General features: G+C 38.3%; 1 protein-coding gene, 1 long non-coding RNA gene and 1 other non-coding gene across 3 annotated transcripts; 2 read left to right on the top strand and 1 right to left on the bottom strand.

The window, feature by feature from the left end:
• The first annotated feature begins 927 nt into the window (after positions 1-927).
• LOC145045768 (uncharacterized) lies at positions 928-2,245 on the top strand. Its single transcript, XR_013681881.1, has 4 exons — positions 928-1,039; positions 1,166-1,221; positions 1,933-1,974; positions 2,061-2,245. It is a non-coding gene; the product is annotated as an uncharacterized LOC145045768 (long non-coding RNA).
• Positions 2,246-2,400: 155 nt separating this feature from the next.
• Positions 2,401-3,608, bottom strand: PDX1.2 (pyridoxine biosynthesis 1.2). Its single transcript, XM_078994089.1, has one exon. It carries the CDS (start codon positions 3,471-3,473, stop codon positions 2,541-2,543), a length of 933 nt encoding a protein of 310 aa, XP_078850215.1. The 5' UTR covers positions 3,474-3,608; the 3' UTR covers positions 2,401-2,540.
• Positions 3,609-20,971: 17,363 nt separating this feature from the next.
• On the top strand, positions 20,972-21,078 carry LOC144998996 (small nucleolar RNA R71). Its single transcript, XR_013660526.1, has one exon. It is a non-coding gene; the product is annotated as a small nucleolar RNA R71 (small nucleolar RNA).
• The last annotated feature ends 352 nt before the right edge of the window (positions 21,079-21,430 follow it).

Here is a 21,430-nt window from a genome sequence, read left to right as displayed (position 1 = left end):
ACACACACACAGATCCATTCCCACACATCCTTCACTACAATATGAACCTCCCTAATTTGTATTTTTGTGTGGCAACAAAAGAAAATCGCATCCCATTGTTCCTAAATTGAGAATCGACTGTAGCCCTTGTAGGTATTTGTGCTCTGATATCATCAATCGATTTTTTTTTTGGATTCTATATGTTTATTTTTAATCTGATTTTAGCATTTTTCTCATTCTTGGTGTTCTTGAGTCTTTTTCCATATTTTACACAAAAACTTAATGTTAGTTTAGATGGATTATTATGGGTGGAATCATCTAAACAATCGATTTGAGTGTCTTTAATTGAAATTGTTTTGAAAATCAACTTTCTGGGCCATTCTTATTGGTTGTTCTTCATGTGGTGAAATTGGATTGGACGAATAATCAAATGGTTTACTGCGTTTTTCTTGATGTTGTATGCTCCGACAGATTTAAACTTCCAAAAGTATGTTTGGGAAAATCGATGTTACGAATTAATGATATGTTGGATGATTAAAGGAGGAAATTGTTGTGGAGATTTGAGATTTGATACATTGGAACATGAGGATGAAGAAATACGTAGAAGAAATAGGAAGAAGACGAAGAAAAAAGTGTACATGTGGGTATACGGTGTGGAGAGAGAGAGAGAGGGCCCCTTCTTATTTTATTATTCTTAAAATAAATAAATAAGTATTAGATTTAAAAAGAATTGAAAGAAAAATAGAAAATAAATACTCCAAAGGTATTATAGTCATTTCACTATTTGGAGAGACAAAATTAGCAACGAAACTAATTCAAAACGACCACCAATACAAAAAAAAATCATGATGTGAACTAAAACTTAAAAAAAAATCATACCAAAGGGACCATTTTTGCAATTTTGTCATTGTTATATTACATAAAAAATAAATCGTACTATCCTCGTATAAATAGTCCCAACCTTACCTTCCAAAAACCATCAAAGATTTCTTCCGCTTCGCGCATTTCTACGGATCAGAGCAAACCCTAACCCTAGATTCGATAATGTCGTCCAAGCAAGGTACCCCCAATTGTTCTCAGTTCTCATAGGCGATCTAATTTTCATGAATTTTCAGTTTTGTTGAAATCGTGTTTGTTAATTTTTGTTATGGTTGAATTTATGGAACAATTTATTCGTATTGAGCAGGTGGAAAAGCGAAGCCATTAAAGCAACCAAAGTCTGAAAAGAAGGAATACGATGAGGTATTATTTATCATCATGAGCAACTCATTTTTCCTCTATTTTGTTTGTTCATAATTCTTTACTTTGTCGATCGACGATCGTCATTTTGATTGCTCGAAAAAAAATATATCTAACATGATTAGTTCTTGTGTGATGGTTGTAGTTTAATATCTCAATCGATAGGTCATTGTAGCTTAAGTTCTCTTATTAGTTGTGTTTTGATGGCGATTTTTTGTTTTCTAAGCTTAATCGTGCCTTGTTTATGATGCTATTAAGATCCGTTTCCCTGCTTAAGTTGTAGATTGGCCTTATGATCTTATCTAGTCAGCAATCATATGATGTTTCAAACTTTTGTTCTTGAGCTAAACTCAAATAATTTTATAAGAAAAAGGTTTATCCTCGAGGCAAATCTGTAGCTGCCATCAAAATTCACCAAAGTTTTTTTTTTTTTTTTCATATTAATGCTTATCAGCTTATGTGCATCCCTCTAGTCGTATTGTTGGTCTTGCATTGAATTGGGGAAACTTAGGTTTAGAAAATATAGAAAATATAAAATCGGTTAAACTCAACTCTATAGTGTTGTGATACAAAAACAATATCTGCGAATTGAACATAAGCATACAATTTGCAAAACTTATTTGCTTAGAGCTTCAACTATGGTACCAAATTGTTAATTCCTTTCAATTCATCTGGGCAGAATCCTAACCTTGCTAATTCGTTTTGTTACTCCAGGTTGATAAGGCCAACATTCAAAAGAAGAAAGATGAGGAAAAGGTGCATCATTTTCTGTTTTTTTTTTTCTTTTTGTTGAAAGTACATTAAAATCTAGGTTGCTAAAATGTGATATGCATTTTGATCAGGCACTTAAGGAGCTTAGAGCTAAAGCTCAAAAGGGAGCTTTGGGAGGTACTGGTCTCAAGAAGAGTGGAAAGAAATGATACCAAGTGATTGTTATGTGCACTGATTTCTGTATCAAGTTTTCTGTGATTGTTCTTGTAGAAATTTAAGTGGAACAATATATTGGTATTCTTGTTTTCTGGTTCTACTTGTTTGTGTTCAATATGCAACTTTTTTTTCTTTGTTTTCAATTTGAAAGATGTAGCAAGTTTAAATGGGTTGATCCACATTATGATTCAAAAACAATAACATATTACAGAAATCAAATTGGATAAGCAATATGTGAAACAGTCTAGGAAAAACTTCACCAAGGATTATTCATATTTCTTATTTCTATTCTCATCAATCAAAGATTGTACATATCAATTCACCATTTTTCAGTCTACAGATTTTAGCATCTTTCTCCCTTTATATCAAAATAAAAGTGAACAAGTATAAAGGATTTAGTAGCGACTGCCAGTGTTCTCATTAAGATTCAAACCTGTCATTGCATCAGAAGTGGTTGCGATGGAATCATTTAGCCCAGAGCTAACCTTCGCTAATATATGAGCATCATTGTAGTTTCTAACAGCTTGCACGATTGCCCTGACGCTCTTATAAGGATCAGAACAATCGAACACTTCAGATCCCACAAACACACCATCGCACCCAAGCTGCATCATCAGGGCGGCATCTGCAGGTGTTGTAATACCTCCGGCAGCAAAATGAACCACCGGAAGCCTACCCATTTGCTTCGTTTGCGCCAAGATGTCGTAAGGTGCGCCTAATTCTTTCGCGAATGTGAATACTTCATCTTCATCCATGTTTGTTAAAACCCTAATTTTCCCCATTACTTCTCTCACGTTTCGAACAGTTTCAGCAATGTTCCCTGATCCAGATAGATCTCCTTGAGTTCTGATCATCGCCGCACCTTCTCTCACCCTCCTTAACCCCTCTCCCAAATTCCGACATCCACACACAAACGGAATCCGGAAGTTATGTTTGTTGATGAAGTTATCCTCATCAGCTATCGCGATAACCTCGTTCTCATCTATGTAATCAACGCCGACAGCTTCGAGAATCTGCGCTTCAACGAAATGCCCCACCCGCGCTTTCGCCATAACCGGAACTCCGACAGCCCGTTGGATTTGTTTAATAAGGGCCGGATCGAGCATCCGTGAAATTCCTCCGGATTCCGATGGCTCTGCGACAATGACACAACAAGCTCCGGCGGATTCAGCGATCTTAGCTTGGTCAACATTTGTGACTTGGACAATCGCTCCGCCACGGAGCATTTGGGCTAATCCGACCTTAACTGAGAACGCATTCTTGTTCTTCTTGTTGGGATCAGATATGGCGTTGCTGCCATAAACAGTGACTGCTGTGTCGTCGGCCATGTGTGAAGTATTCGACAGAATAGAAGCGAAAGAAAACTGATTCAAGAGATTTGAACTGCGTTAGAATGTATAGAGATCGAGAAGATTTATATATAGAATTTGGAAAGTAGCAGCGATGGAGAGAGATCGAGAAGTTTCTGTAAGGTTCGTCGGTGGCTTCTTCCAGGGAAATTGCATAAAGTGTCCTCCCTTGTCTCGCACAGAATTTGACCAATTTCACAATAACCGTGAGTCCGTGACCCGCCACATAACACCATTTCACCGTTGTTAAATTTATTTTCAGATTTTGAAAGATGAATTTGGAAAAATAGAAATATAATTTGTTTTTTTTATCAATAAAGATATATTTTTAGATTTAATAATAATAATAATAATAATAATAATAATAATAATAAATCAAAATGTCCTGTCGCCTTTAGAGTTTAAACAATGGATTGTTGACCAGTTATCTAACTTTTTTTATATGTTGAATATGGTGACATGACATTGATTGAATAATGACATTGTATTTTAATTTATTTTAAAACAAAAAAGCTTAATTTTGGTAATTATAATTAAAGCCTTGTCCTGTTACCTGTATTATCTATCATATGCAACGCGTCGGCCTTTCAAGTTTCATCCCCTCACACATAAGCAGAAATGATCATGTGCATGAACTTTTGCTATTTGATCATTACAATGAATTCCAGTCCCCCAACTGGCCGCCCTACCACTAGTCCTGAGGACCATTTACAAAAGATAACTGTGGACTGGACTGGACTGCCACATGTCGGTTTTTCAGTTTCATTACCTGCAAATCCGATTTCCACATGATGACCAGTGTTTTATTAGTTTAAATATGCCACTTATAACAAAGTAAAGGAAAAAAATGTCATTTGGGGTAAATAGTAAAAAATTCAACTTATTTTTCATTTATCATACTTTCAACACTAAAAGAAACAATAAGCCAAACAATAAAAGTTCAAACATAATGTTTTTATTATTATTATAAATTTTGTTTAAAAAAGATTAAGACCCCTTCACTTTGTTAACAACAATCATAATAAAATACACAACTCGATGAGACCCAGATTGGAAACAAGCATAAAGAGGAGACCCAAATCACCGGCCAGTCGCTGACCACCAACATTGTCTCCACCTCCAGCCGTCCGGCGAACCTTTTATCACCATCTGTCACCATCGCCACCTGTTTTGTGAGCTAGCATCGCCACTATCGATCTGCGTTGAAATCTAATGCCACATTAAACCCTCACTATCGCCACCTCCATTAGGTATAAATTGATGGTTCTTTGATGGTGGTGATTGTGGCTCTTCATATTCACATCAAAAAAGACGAAATGATACGACAACGATCAAGGATTTGGGTTTCGACCCTTCAGATGGTAACGACGATTTAGGGTGTTCAGAAGAGAGGATCGTAAGTGGGGGTTTGATGGTGTCGGTGGGTGAGGTTTTGAGGCGGTGTTCTTCTCTGTGTGTGTGTGAGAGAGGGGGAGAGGGGGGGGGGGGGTGTTGCTGATTTGTTATCATCAATGTTATTTAAATATAATGAGATTACTTTGGTGACAAAAAGTGATCTTGATAAACATTAAACAAGTGACGAATGTGTGGAGTACATACTTGTTTAAGTTTAATCAATTTTCAAAGTACACTATCATTTAGGGGCGAAGCCCCTGAACGAACGGGGGTTCGGGGGCAGCGCCCCTAGGAGAGGGGTCCAAGGGGCGGAGCCCCTGGATGGATATTTGGCTAGGGTATGTTACTATATTAAAAATGCATCAGAAATTTGTTTTTTCGGATATTGACCAATGGTTTGTGTGACATCTCCATTTTCACGGCCATAAAACACCGATTTGCTTATGCTTTGTTTTGAAAATCAGAGTAACATTTTAAAGAAAAGTATTGCGGAATTTGTTCCCAAAAGATTTATCAAAACATTTCTGAAGAAATATATTTCATTATAATAAAACCTCGGGATGTCATGTTCTATACAGATCAAAAACATAAACAAAACAACATAGAGCTTACAACATTTATTTATATCTACTGGCGTATAATCCGTAATCCATCATCAAGTCATCCAACTATGCTCTTGTGTCACTACCTGTAATATAAGGAATTGAGTGGGTTAGGATTGGGAGCTTGGTAAGCACATAGGGTTTTCAGCCCACAATAAATAATTTTATTAATTTCATCAAACCAAACAACCCGATTACCCGTTCCCGTTATCCTCACTTTACGTCCCTAAAACATTTATCATAAGGGATATATCCTAATCGTGATGGACACTACTGTTAAGGGGGTTCTTCAGCAATAAATGTCTGTAAGACAACCATGAGGAGGATGGAGTACATTGGTGAACACATCGTTCACAAACACATACAGGATGCAAGCCTACTAGCATTCCACTAGACTGTCTATAATAGTCAGTGGTCGTCATTTATACTCCGCTAGATGATTGGATCATCGTCAACATCGAGGCCTCTCATCATTTTATCACACGTCGTCTATTTCATCTACTCATGTTTTACCCAAATATTTTTGTAGATATAAAATACATATATAGTTTAAATCATTTAAAACTTGTATAAAAATGTTCATCCAGCATAGATATCAAGTAAGCAGATAATATGCACAGATAGCATATAATTTATATAAAATACTTAATATCTATGTGTAAGATGAAAGTAACTATGCACCCACCTGTTAAAGTGGTGATTCCAAACTCAGACAGCGCTTCACTTAATTTATTTTCCTTCGACGAAACCTAATATTATTACCACTAGATTTTAATCTAATATTCATTGTGACTAATTATTAGTCTAGATTCATCATTAACTCAGAGTCTACTTCATGATCTATCAAGTAAGGAACAACCAATTAGGATCATATCGGAGGTAGGTTCCGTTTGGTATACAAAGTATACTATTTGGAAATCTCACTTTAAACACCTCACTAAATCACAGTCTATACATCATCTTCGTAAGTAGATCAATCAGTATAACGACTTTGAATCACTAATAAATCTTATTTATAGGTTCATAATAACGATATTATATTTAAATATAGGCTATATTTAAAGTAGGGTAGGCGTATCTCAATTACAGTGGGTTTTACTAAAAACATGGCTCCGCTGGAGTAGAGCTTCTGAGCCGAAAAACTCTTTTTTTCAGAGTCGTCGTGCGCTCCGGGGCTTCCTTATAGTGCTAGGGATGTACCCTAGGCTTGGGGGGTGGGGGTGGGGGTTTGCGAGGCTAGAGAGAGAGAGAGAGAGAGAGAGAGAGAAAGAGAGAGAGTAGAGAGAGAAAGAAATGGATTTGAGGTGTGAGAAATGAGGTTGCCTCGCACCCCCTATTATAGGGTCGAGGCTTCGGATTACAATGGGCGTACCTTCGGTAGTACGTTGCGCGTAGAGGGCAGGTGTCGGCCTTCGCATGGAGCATCGTGGCTAGCTTCGGACTAGAAGGAAAGAGACTGTTGGGTGTACCAACTTCGTACGCGGGGCGTACTTCGATACGCGAGGCGTCCGAAGGTACGCTGGGCATAGTCCTCGCACTAGCTTCACTTTTTACACCTTCAACTTCTAAAATTTGTAACTTTTGCATACGAGCTCCGTTTTTTATAATCTTTGTATCCACGCGTAGGTGGGACTGTACTCTACAACTTTCATTTAGAATCTGTTGGCTAAATTTAACGTTATTTTTAAAGTTATATTTTTTAACAGGTCATGACAGAAAAAGTCCATTAAAAATCCATATAACTTCTTCATCCAACGTTCGTTTTTGTCTGTCTTTTTACCGTTGAACTACTATTAACTAAACCTTTGATTCTCATTTAGGTTGTGTCGGCTAAAAATCGGTCAATCTACTATTCTAACTCCAGGTTACATAATGCTACGTTGAAACTTAGAAAAATCATAACATTGTCATACAAAGTCAGATTTGGACGTTCTTTATATGCATGCTCTCGGTTTAACGTATGCTACGAATTTTGTTTAGATCATTAAGGCTAAAAATCACTTTATCGTAAACTCACTTTTTACGTCACGCAGTGTCGTGCTGGTTCTATCGCGAAACTTCGACGGTTCATAACTTCTTCATTATAACTCGGATTTCCGCATTATTTATATCTCCGGAATCATTGTTACGACCACTACAACTTTCTTCATTGATATCAGGTTTATCTAACATTTTATTTTTGACGCTTATTTTCATTCTTGATTTATTGTATCTTTATAGAAAAATATATAAGCACATAAAATCATATAATATACATAATATTCAAGTAATTCATCTTTATTACTTCAAATGAGTTACAATTGTTGCCTTGAGTATTACATTATCGTTCTAATGCTTAACCTAGAAACACGGACGTTATATTAATCGACATGAACTGTCTGATTCTTCGACTCTTACAAATATTTTTACTAAAAATATTTCAAGTATGTAATTAAATAATAGACCATAACCTGAGGCCAAAACGTTCTCTAAATTTCCATCTAAGGTGTGCAAGTGCCTCAACGGATCGAAACGGTTTAGATAGTTAAAAGAAAATCAATATTTTATTCGTTTGCATACGAACTTCGTTTTGGGCGTTGTTTATATTTCTAGACTAGTGTGAACATGTACTACGAGACTAGAGCGTTTGCTTCGCTCACAACTGCTTAATACGAAATTTTAGTTTTTCAGATGCATTAACTAGGTTTACAGTTTGTGATGCATGATTTGTTTGAGATTTTCCACGATTGAAAGTAAGATACCATCTCATACTTTATTTTAATTCTAATGACACTTGATGTGTGTAAAATGCACTAGTTTTAATCCTACTACTTCAAACACAAATAAACACACGAAAGACAGTGTACGTATCGTTTAACAATATAGTTCAAGCAAGCAGGGTATCGAACACAGAAACGGTAACAATTAAACTAAATACTAGAATTACCTAATTAAAACAAACAATAAAAAGAAGGGGTTTTCTATAGTTTTGCAAGACTAGAAACTTAACAGTTAAATAATACTTAAACAAGAACAACTAACAGTTAAGGAAATTAAAGATAACTAGATTCAATATTAAAAGAGACTTCTGTTTAGGTTCGACTCACTTGTTTCTATAATTGATTTTATGGCAAGTGCAATTGATTATTTTGTCATTGGCTACCGATTAATGTGATTAGATTCATGTTCACTATTACTAATCCTTAGATAAAATTAATTTAAACCGTGGTCAATTGGTTAAACTAATAAATTTCCTAGTATTTTGATTTGGGTTAAGTAAGACTTGTAGTTGTAGCTAATTAAATGACTAATTTAATCAACATCTTCTTATATGGTTGTTCATCACACAATCTTACACATTAACTTACCTATTTTCTATTAATCCTAGGTTCATATTCAATAATACTAGGCATATAATGTTGTTTTCACATAAATCATATGAAGCAAGTAATTAAGAGGATGTTCATGCAACTTAATAGACTTGATAACTAACAGAAAATAGTTATTGTCAACACATAAGGATCGTTTACAAGCTTAGCAAAACGATTTTCACCAAATTAAATAATCCATACCATAAAATCAATCCATATTAACAAGCTAGTCTGCCCTAAATAGAAGTTATGAGTTTTTAGCTTATGTTTACAGCAAATAATATCTCAAAAACGAAATCTGTAAGTAAAAACATAGTTTTATGCAATAGATTAAGAGAAGAGAGTATATGTTGCCTTTGATCTCTTTCGAATTGATCTTTAGGGTTAATCTTCGAACTCCAGAGTTTCAATAACCTTTACTTTTCACAGCTAAGTCGCCAAAGGATCTAGAAGAAGTCTTTGCCTCAGGCTATTATGTCATATACATAGTTTTTTGAAAACAGGGGCGACTTGTCGAGTCCCATAGCTTGACTCGACGAATCAGTCACTTAAATCCCGTGTGCAACAAGTCTTCAAATGTTCGCGAATATTCATGTCTACTCGATGATTCGATGGCCAACTCTCCAAGTTCTTCACCCTTTTAGCTTCATTTTCTTCTTTCTTTACTTCCCGAGCTTTCGTTTGCTAATCCCGCTTCCTTTTTAACTCGAGCATGTCTTTTAGGCTGAAAATACAATTTAAACACAATTAAGTACCTTTTGTTCAATAACTAGGACAAATTAGCCAAAAAGTATTAAGATTTTGGACAAAATATATAACTAAATATGCACATATCAACACTATTTATTTTTCAAAATATGCATTAAATCTCGAAAGGTCGGGTTTCAAAAAGATTCGAGGTGAATTGGTCGTCTACAATTTTAGACCTAAATGTGACATCCCCATTTTCACAGCCACAAAAGACCGATTTTGTTTAGTCTTTATAAAAATCAGAGTACCTCTTTTAATAAAAATGTTGCGGAATTTGTTCCCAGTAAAATATGATAAATACGTTATCAAAGCATTTCCGAAGAAAAGTATTTTTATTCATATTAAAACATTTGGGATGTCATCGTCAATACAAAAACATAAGCATAAACAGAACTTACATTCATTATCACTAGTGATTTATATCTCCTTAATCTCTCAGTGTAATGTGACTTCATATCAACACCTATGATACAAATAAACTGAGTGGGTCAGGTTGGGAAACCTGGTGAGTACATAGGGTTTTCAACCCGCAATAAATAAGTTTATTAACTTTATCAAACCAAACAAACCCAATTACCCGTTCCCGTTATCCTCACTTTACGTTCCTAAAACACCTAACACAAGGGACCTAGTCTAAGGACTTTCGTCAGGGTGACAACACATGCTTCGGGGGTTCATCAGCAATTCATGTCAAATAAGGCAACCATGTGGGGGATGGAGTACTGTTGGTGAGCACATAGTTCAAATAAACACACAATTCAAATAAACGCCTACAGGTTGCGAGCCTGCTAGCGTTCCACTAGACTGTCTAGAATAGTTCAAATAAACACACAATTCAAATACTCCGCTAGATGATTGGATCATCAAGAACATCTACAACGAGGCCTCTCATTATTTTATTTTGTCACACAGAAACTATTACATCTACCTATGTTTTACCCAACACATTTTGTAGATATAAAATACATATACGGTTTAAATCATTTAAAACATGTATAAAATTGTTCATCCAACATAGATAACAAGTATACAGATAATATGCAAACACAACACGTAATTTATATAAAATACTTCATATCTATGCGTAAGCTGAAAGTAACTATGCACTCACTTGATAAGGTGGTGACTTGGTACTCGGACAGTTCTTCATTTACTTTAAAATAATTTCCTTCGACGAAACCTAGTATTATTACCACTAGAGTTTAGTATATTATTCGCCGAGACTAATTAATAGTCTAGCTATTATTACTATTATATAAGCGTTAAACAATACTTATATAACCCATAATAATAGCCCAAGTACTCATTATAAGTTCCTAATAACGTTACTATAATTAAATAAAAGCTATATTAAAAATAGCGTAAGCGTAGCTCACTTACAGCGGGTTTTATAGAAAACCGTGCTTTGCTTGGAGCAGCGTTCCCGAGCCGAAAATCTATTCTTCTCGGAGCCGTCGAGCACTGATGTGTGTAAAACCAACTAGTTTTATCCCTACTTTTTATTAATAATTTGAGCACACAAAGGCAGTGAACCTGTCTTTAAGTGGTATAGATTGATAAGTAAGGTATCGAACTCAGGGAACGGAAAATTAAACTAATAACTAATTTTAACTAAAACAAATAATAAAAGTAAAGGGTTTTTCTCTAGTTTTGCAAGACTAGAAACTTAGACAAACTAAATTAACTAATTAACTAAAGCAACAACTATTCACCAAATTTGATAAAGATGTTTCCATTTAGGTTCAACCAATTCACTCCTATGATTATTTAAGTTTAAGGTAGATTAATTGCTATTGGTTACCAATTATAATAGTTAGGTTCATATTCATTACTCCTAACCCTTAGAAAATTAACTAATTTAAGCGTTGATCAAGTGTTTAAACTAATTAATTCCCTAGATTAATTATTTGGATTAAATAAGATTTGTAATGGTCAATTAAGTTATTAATTCAATTAACCTCTTGTTGATGGTTTCTCAAACAAGCTCACACATTAATCTTCCTATTTTCTTATTAATCTTAGTTTCATAATCATTACTTCTAAGCATATGGTTTAGCATTCACATAGACATATGAGGTTAACAATTAAGTGATGTTCATGCAACCTAATTGCCTTCCAATTAACAGAAAATAGTAGTGATTAATACATAAGGTTCTTTAACAAACTTAATTTAATAAATCACCAATAGACAATTAAGCAAGAATCAATAATCAAACCATAGGAGTTCTTTGGTATTCCCCAAACAGAAATAAAAACGAATTTAGCTCATAATTGCAGTAGAAACAAACATAAAAACAAAGTTTACTAAAGCAAACATATTCAATTCCTAGGTCTAAGTGGTAGAATTAACCTAATTGCTTGAATTCTTCCAAATATTGAAGCTTAGGGTTCCTTAGCGTCTTCTAGGTCTCTTAGTCGCAGCTAAAACCTTCAAAAATCGCCAGGAGTCCCATCCCATGAGATAAGGATTCGTGTTTTATAGATATCCCAAAACAGGGTGTACTCGGCGAGTAGCAGAATCAACTCGCCGAGTAGATCCATACTTATCCGTCTTGAATCAGCAGTCGTATTTATCTTCTGGAATATCCTCGTGTACTCGCCGAGTAGGGTCGATCTACTCGCCGAGTATATCACCTTCTTTCACTCTTTGATCTTCAATTGCTTCCCTTTTCTCCTTTTTGCTTCCAAGCATATCTTTTGGACTGAAAACAAAATTCACAACATTTTAAGTACCTTTTGTCCATATTATTCACATAATTAATCAAAAATAACTAAGAATATATGCTAAATAATTAACTAATTTTACACATATCAAAATACCCCACACTTGACTTTTGCTTGCCCCCAAGCAAAACTAAATTTTAAACATATTAGAATCACATATAACTACTCCAATCCAACCCAGCCATTATGCCAAGACCGCAACGCATGCATTTGTGTCTAAAATTTCCTAAAAACCCCCCATACTTCAAATACTCACAATCCTCATAAACATTCGCCCACTCACCCCGAACTATGCTCATTTTATGCAACCCTTCGAATCCATCCTCAGAAAATCTCTTTACCCTCAAGGTATTCTTAATTGAGCAACCCAAGCATACATATTCTAGAATTACAACTTTTTGATACCACTATGGAGCTCTTTGAATTCTTCACTTTCTTGATATTTGATCTTTGATATCTTTGAATTCACCAACTTGTATTGACTTTTGGTATCTTCAACTTTTTGGATTTCTTGGAACTTTGATCTTTAGATCTTCACTTCATTTGCTTCAAAATTCCTATAACTTTTTCTAGTAATTCTCTTTTTTTTTTCATGTATTTCTTAATTTTTTTTCACTCAAATCCCTACATGCTTAAGCAGGGGCGCTCAATCTCATCCTTTATTGGCTAATGATAAAAACTTTCCTGGATACATTTCAGGTTTACGCTGCTAATCATATTGCATCCCTCAAGCTGAGCAAGGTCGTGTTTTTGTCTCATGATTTCACAGAAGTAAGGAAGCCACAAATGCACTAGAACGTATATAGGCTCAACTAAACATTTGGGTTTTCATGCAATTATTAACACAATTCTAATATGGAATCCTAATTTTTTACCAAAGTTTTCTAATTTAAGACCTAAGCATTTTTTGGTATGCAACAATTTTTAAAAATTAGCCTAAATTAAGATTCTAAGTGTTCTAAGATGTGACTAACCCCCTACCCCACACTTATTTTATGCAATGCCCTCATTGCATATTATACCAACTAAAAATGCAAATAGAGAGAAAGTTGGAACAAACTCCCCTGGGGTAGCAGTCGCTAGGTTGACACTCTCCTCTTCAACTCCTTCTTCTATTGACTTTAACCATGGGAACAGCTCATCCATGGCACGGCGTCATACGTCTCGTGTGGTTGATAGCTTGAAAAACTCCAAGGAAAAGGGTTGTTGAACAATCTTCAGTAGTAATTCATAAAGAGTTTATGAATGGTGCAGAAAAATTAGCCAGAGGAATTCAGAAACTCCTCCTGCAGCAGGCTACTCGGCGAGTAGGCGTGAAGACTCGGCGAGTAAAACTCGATGGCAAATCAGTTCGTGTAAAAGCAGATGTACTCACCGAGTAGTGTTAGTGCACTCGACGAGTATGGCGTATACTTCCAGATTTCTTTGAACTGCTGTCTCTCTTGACTTTGGTGTTGAAATGGAAATATAAATGTACTCTCACGCGAATTTCCTAAGCAGCAACACTCCATAAGACTCTTGACTCGTACGGACTCAATCCTAGGAACAAGACTCCATAATCACTCATAAAGACTCTCATTCCTCTCTTGACCCTTCCTAATTAGCATGCTTCCTAGCTTCAATACCTGAAAAGAAAACTAACAGTAACACTAATATTTCAACCACATAACCAAATCCAACATGTCTACAATTGTCTTAAAACAAAACATCATAAAAACAAAACAAAGCAAAGCAAAATCTTCAATCTTCCTCTTCCATTCTGGCTCCTCCAGCTCCACTACCTCCTTCTCCACCCCTTCTTCGCATCCTCTCGTCCCAATCCATAATATAAGGGTAGCCGGGTCCAGGTCGCGGGGCAATGTGCATTTGTTGGAAAAGATACTCGAAGGATTGATTGGTGTAATTAACCCCTCGCCCAATATCATCCAAGTAGTGTCGGTACTCTACTTGGTTCCAACCCTCGTTATCCTCCACCGGAATAACCGGTGGGTCTTCCCGTACCCGTTCGCTCCTTGGCCGAACCCGCCTTCCCGGCTCCTCGGGGACCGCCGACTCATCTTCATTCGGAATAGTAAAGGAATCACCAAAATTTTCAACTATCCGAGCCCTCCTATAAAGTGCAGTGTTGAACGGAGGAGGGTGGATAATTGTTAACACTTGAGCTTGCGGCAAATCCAAGATCCCAAATGATTTAGCAAGCCGAGTAATGAACATGCCCCCATTTATCTTCAAATTTATCTTCTCCTTGACCGCCCCCTCCGCAAGAAATTTAGCAATGCAGTACGGAAGGTTGCAGAAGACGTCGGGAGTGATGATACTCCACAAGTAGAAGATGTCAAGGGTGGGAACTTTGTCCCTATCCTTCCGCATGTTGATCGTGCTTGCAACGAACCGGTGAAGGAGTCGGTGGATCGGAGAACGGATATGACCTTCTTGAGCAGTGGAAGGTTGTACTCCACCATGTCGATGCCACCACCTCCTCGGGAAGTTCTTTGTAGGTATTCTCCAAGAAGGCTTCAAAATAATCCGTCATCGCCATGTCTTGGTCGTAGATGCCCAACCGCCAAGAGAACTCAACCATGCTGCATTGTCGCAGCTCCCCACCCAAAGAAAACGAGATCGTGTTAGGATTGTAAAACTCACTACCACCTCGGAATGAGATGGTAGCAAAGAATTCCCAGCACAACTCCACGTATACCGGCTCTTGGATTTTGAACAATTGCAACCAACCATCACAAGTGATGTTGGCATAACCCAAGTTACAATCTTTCACCAAATATGGGGTGAGTTCCTCTTCCAAGCCAACATTTCCCATCCATCCCCAATCCACTGCATTCGGTAGGTGGATTTCTTTCTGTCGAAGTGCTTCCAACCTGTTTAGGGCTCGAGTTTTGGATGATTTGGAGGTGATTTGTTGAAAGGCTAACCATGGCATATCACCATGGCTTCCCCCATGTGAGGATTGACCTCTTCTTGCCATGCTATCTGCATACACATATCAAAAACACAGCAACAAACAACACCCAGTAATTAAAATAGGAAAATATATGATCTGATTGTGACCTACTCGCCGAGTACACGAACCTACTCAGCGAGTAGTATGAACTTCTTGATAGATCGAGATCGGATCTGTGTAATCTGTGCAATAGTCCAAATTGTTCATAGGGTTTTGTTGTAATTACTTTTCTAACCATAGATCTTGAAGAAATTACTCCTAACAACATCTAATTCATGACTAAATCAAAACCCTAGAAATTGGGAAAAACTCCCCAAATCCGAAATCACATCAAATATGGGCAGATCTGTGATAAAGATTGAACCTTTCATGAAATTAAAGGGTAAAGATGTTACCTTGTTGCTTGAATGAAGAGAAAAGAGTAGAAATTTGGAGAGTTCTTGAAAAATGCTTAGGGAGGCGGCTGAGAGGAAGTGCTCGGCGAGTGTTGGGATGAATTGGTGAATAATAACATTTTTTACAGGTTTTATTTTACTGGGTTTGAACCGGCTACTCGCCGAGTAGAATGGGTCTACTCGCCGAGTAGACACGCGTGTTATCAACTTTTGGCTGCAATTGGGCATTTACTCGCCGAGTATAGTCGATATACTCGCCGAGTAGATGTCACAGGTTGAAAGCCAAATTTAATGTATCAATTCATTTGTTTAGCCCCTCCACCCCACACTCAAAGCATAGCTTGTCCTCAAGCACTTAGAGACATAGAATAAACGAAGAAGAATGAAAAAAAACAAAATGAAAAATAAAGAAAAGGAAAGAAAATGCAAACTTGAAACTCGGGTTGCCTCCCGAGAAGCGCTTCTTTTGATGGAGTCATTAGCTCGACTCCGCCCCGTCTACGTGTTTGCAATTCCGCACAGTAGCAGCTCCTCCAATCCTGCATTTCGGGGGACACCTTCTTCATATTTCTTCACTCTATGACCATTGACTTTGAATGGTGTGCCGTCTCTTGATATCAATTCTATAGCCCCATGTGGAAACACCGTCTTGACCAAAAAGGGACCATCCCACCTTGATTTGAGTTTGCCCGAGAAAAGTTTTAATCAGGAATTGAAAAGCAATACTTTTTGGCCTTCATGAATGTCTTTGCTGTTGATTCTTTTATCATGCCATCTCTTGGTCTTTTCTTTATAGAGCCACGAACTAGAATAAGCATCATTTCGGAGTTCTTTAAGGGCATTCATTTTCATCAAACGGTTGGTCTTCAATTCTTCTATATCGAAGTTGCACCTCTTTAAAGCCCAATATGCCTTATGCTCGATCTCAACCGGTAAATGGCATTGCTTTCCATAAACTAACCTATATGGTGTACTATCAATAGGTGTTTTGAAAGCGGTATGAAATGCCCATAGCGCGTCATCTAATTTATCCGACCATTCCTTGCGGTTGCTTCCCACCGACTTGTCTAAAATACGCTTCAAGGCTTGATTGGTCACTTCAGTTTGTCCACTAGTTTGTGGATGGTATGACGTGGAGAACTTATGGGTCACCCCATATTTCTTGAGCACCTTTTCCAATTGATCATTGGCAAAGTGTGTGCCTCGGTCACTAATCAGGGCCTTCGGAACACCAAACCAGGAGAATAGTTTCTTTAAGAATCGTACCACTACCCGTCCGTCATTTGTAGGTAAAGCCTGCGCCTCCACCCATTTTGAGACATAATCGACCGCCACTAGTATGTACTTGTTTCCTTTGGATGTGGGAAAAGGTCCCATGAAGTCAATACCCCATACGTCGAACACCTCGCACACTTGAATGCTATGTTGTGGCATTTCATTTCGAGATGAAATGTTTCCCACCCTTTGACAAGCATCACATTCTTTGACATATTGGGCTACATCTTTGAAGATTGTAGGCCAATAGAACCCAATGTCAAAGATCTTCTTTATGGTATAGTGTGCTCCATGATGTCCTCCCGTGGGCCCGCTATGGCAATGTTCTAGTATTCTTCGGCTTTCCTTCCCGAACATACATCTTCTTATAATTCCATCCGCACAGCTTTGAAAGAGGTATGGATCGTCCCAAAAGTAATATTTGATCTCCGCAAAGAATTTCTTCTTTTGTTGACTACTATAATCCTTCGGGACATAATTTGTAGCTAAATAGTTAGCTATGTCTGCGAACCATGGCTCCTCTCCCACGGACACCATAATGTATTCATCCGGAAAGTCGTCTCCATCCTTATCTTCTTGCAATTGCGGGTTCTCGAGCCTAGATAAATGATCGGCCGCTACATTCTCCATTCCTTTCTTGTCTCGTATCTCTATATCGAATTCTTGAAGAAGCAGCACCCATCGTATTAGTCCTGGCTTGGCATCCTGTTTGGAAAACAAATACTTGATAGCCGAGTGGTCAGTAAAAACAGTGGTTTTAGATAAAACCAAGTAAGGGCGAAACTTGTCAAAAGCATAAACCACAGCTAACAATTCTTTTTCAGTAGTAGTATAATTCTCTTGGGCGGGGTTTAAGGTCTTGCTAGCATAATAGATGGGTTGAAAGTGCTTATCAACCCTTTGACCAAGGACCGCTCCTAATGCATAGTCACTAGCATCACACATGATCTCAAAGGGTAAGTTCCAATTTGGTGCTATAATGATCGGGGCATTAGTTAATTTTTCCTTTAGAAATTCAAATGCCTCTAAACACTCTTTAGTAAAATTAAAGGGTGCATCTTTTAGTAATAATTGTGTTAGAGGTTTCGTGATTTTGGAAAAATCCTTTATAAAACGCCGGTAAAAACCTGCATGTCCCAAAAAACTCCTAATGCCCTTCACATTAGTTGGTGGGGGTAATTTGGCAATGGTGTCTATCTTTGCCCGATCCACCTCAATTCCCTTTTTAGAGACTTTGTGTCCCAAAACTATACCCTCCTTGACCATGAAGTGACATTTTTCCCAATTTAGGACCAAGTCGGTTTTCTCACACCTAGCAAGCATTGAGTCAAGATTTGTGAGACAGTCATGGAAAGAAGATCCGAATACAGAAAAGTCATCCATAAAGACCTCCATGAAATTTTCCACCATATCATGGAATATGGCGGTCATACACCTTTGAAATGTCGCAGGTGCATTGCATAGTCCAAAAGGCATGCGTCTATAGGCGAAAGTCCCACTTGGGCATGTGAAGGTGGTCTTTTCTTGGTCCATTAGGTCTATGGGTATTTGAAAATACCCTGAAAACCCATCTAGAAAGTAATAGTTATGGCCCGATAGTCTCTCTAACATTTGATCTATGAAAGGAAGGGGGAAATGGTCTTTGCGAGTGGCATCGTTTAGCTTTCGATAATCGATGCACACTCGCCAACCGGTTACCGTTCGCGTTGGAATTAACTCGTTCTTTTCATTGGCGATGACCATCATTCCTCTTTTCTTGGGCACCACTTGGACCGGACTCACCCATGGACTATCGGAAATGGAGTAGATGATTCCTGCATCTAAGAGCTTGACCACCTCCTTCTTGACGACTTCTTGCATGTTCGGGTTCAATCGTCTTTGGTGTTGCACCACCAGCCTTGCTCCTTCTTCTAAATTGATTTTGTGAGAGAAATAGGATGGGCTTATTCCTTTGATGTCGGAGATGCTCCATGCGATGGCTCTTTTCCTTTTCTTCAACACGTGTACAAGTTCTTCCTTTTCCGTCTTGGATAGATCCGAGGCTATGATCACAGGCTTCTGATTTCCTTCTTCCAGAAAGGCATACTCCAGATGGTCAGGTAGTGTTTTAAGCTCCATTTGGTTGTTCTTAGTGACGGACTCGCCGAGTGCAGGTTTGGTACTCGGCGAGTTTGTAGCTGCATTCACGACTTCTGGCTTTTCTTCAGATGTACTCGGCGAGTAGATCGGGTCTACTCGGCGAGTAGGGCTCTCAGATTGCTTCATTATTTCTTCATACTCCGCTTCTTCCAATAGTCTTTCAATCTCTAGTAAGTCCTTTTCTGGTTCAAATGCTTCATCCAAAGCTGCAAACTTGCTGGAATCTTCAGGTATGTCTTCCTCCAATAGTTCGTCGAGCATGTCGATTGAGAATGCCGTGTCGTCACTACTCCTAGAGTACTTCATGGCTTGGTCTACCCCGAATGTTACTGAGTCGTCCCCAACTCGCAATGTGAGCTTAGAATCTCTCATGTCTACGATGGCGCTAACTGTTTTGAGGAAAGGCCTTCCAAGGATAATTGGCACTTGCGGATCCGCCTCCTTGTCTAGAATGATGAAATCAGCCGGGAAGACAAATTTGTCCACTTTCACTAGCAAATCTTCACAAATGCCTCTTGGGAAGGTGACAGTCTTGTTTGCCAAATGAATTGCCATGCGAATTGACCTTGGCTCCGGGAGGTCTAGCTTCTTAAAGAACGAGTAGGGCATAAGGTTCACACTTGTTCTAGAATCAGCTAAAGCATGAATTGCAGCCAAGTTGCCAAATTGGCAAGGTAAAGTTAAGCTCCCCGGATCACCCTTCTTCTTTGGTAATTTGTTTAGCATTGCGGCGGAGCAGTTCTCATTAAGCACTACCTTCTGCACTTCCTCCATCTTTCTTCTATTGGTGAGGAGTTCCTTAAGGAACTTAGCATACTTGGGCATTTGCATGACGGCTTCAATGAAAGGAATGTTGATTTGAAGAGTTTTAATGTGGTCTAGAAACTTCTGATATTCTTCTTCCTGCTTCTCTTTCTTGGCTCGGGCTGGGTATGGCATTGGAGGCTGGTATGGCTTCAAGGGAGGTTGTTCATTCGATTTTGTTGGGGTACTCGCCGAGTCCATCAGCCCTACTCGGCGAGTAGAACTCTCAGATTGTGAATCTTGGTTTTCTGCTTGTTCTTCCGTTCCTTCCTTCTGCGAGTCCCTGGTTGCTTCAGTTCGAATGGGGGCCAGGGGAGTGATGATCTTCCCACTTCTCGTTGTGATAATGTTTATTTGTGCGCCTCGTGGGTTTTTCTCGGTTTTGCTAGGAAGCTCACCCGGTTACCTTTGGTTAAGTTGTTGAGCAAGTTGCCCAAGCTGAGTTTCTATGTTGTGGATGGATGCTTGCTGGTTCCTAAGCATGGTTCTTGTTTCTTGGATAGCAGCATCATGGTCACTATGTCTTTTCTCGGAAGCAGCCACAAATTTAGTAAGCATATCTTCCAAGCTTGGCTTCTTCTCTTGCACCGGCTCCTCCTTTTGATAAAAGCCTCTCCCTTTTTGTCTATACTTCTCCTCCTTGGCCTTCTTGTACTCTTCGTAAGGAAGCCACTCTTTCTTTTGTTTGCGCCAGTCCTCATCATACCGGTCACCGCTCGAATAACATGCTTGTGCCTTCTTGTTTCCATTCTCATCCAAATCGCAATCTCTAGTGAGGTGAGGTCCATTTCAGTTTTCACAACCCACACGAATAGCATGGATAGTTTGATCCATTTTGTCCATTCTCCTATCCATGGTTTTTAACATGGCTATGACCGCGGATAAATCTTCAGTAGCAGCATACGCGGCTCCCCTCGTGACATCATTCCTAGGGTTGTGGTATTCTCTAGAGTGTTTAGAGAATTCTTCAATCAATTCTTTAATCACCGGGGGTGGCTTCTTTGTAAGTGGGCCTTGCGAGTCTAGCAACTGCCGTGTTGTGACATTGACTCCATCATAGAAGATGGAAACTTCTTGCTGGCTGTTTAGATCATGGTGTGGGCAGTTTCTTAGCAGACCTTTGTACCTCTCCCATGCTTCATATAAAGACTCTCCAGCTTGTTGTTCAAAGTTTGCAATGGCGTTCTTCAGTTTGGCTATCTTGGATGGTGGGCAAAAGTGATCAATAAATTCTTCCTTCATTCTGGCCCAAGTAGTGACTGATCCGAGGGGAAGTGACTTGAGCCAGTCTTTAGCAGCACCCTTGAAGGTTACCGGAAGCATACGAAGTAGTTGAGTTTCGCGGGTTACATTTGGAATATTGAAGTAATCAGCAACATCATTGACTTCATCCAAGTGTTTGTAGGCATCTTCATGATCTTTCCCATAGAAAGGTATTTCCTTGAGTGAAGCTAGGATATGACCTTTTAGCTCGAAGGTAGCAGTCGCGGGAATTGCGGGTTGCACAAGTCCCGGGCCATGGTCGTCGCGCATCCTCTTCTTCCAT

Source organism: Lactuca saligna, chromosome 5 (assembly GCF_052625555.1).
Source record: "Lactuca saligna cultivar CGN05327 chromosome 5, ASM5262555v1, whole genome shotgun sequence".
NCBI lineage: Eukaryota > Viridiplantae > Streptophyta > Magnoliopsida > Asterales > Asteraceae > Lactuca > Lactuca saligna.
Note: the sequence above shows the minus strand (reverse complement) of the source record. Positions and strands in the feature narration are given on the sequence as shown.

Bases quoted from the DNA above. Each gene is read 5' to 3' on its own strand.
- PDX1.2 (XM_078994089.1), bottom strand. From the start codon at position 3,473: ATGGCCGACGACACAGCAGTCACTGTTTATGGCAGCAACGCCATATCT.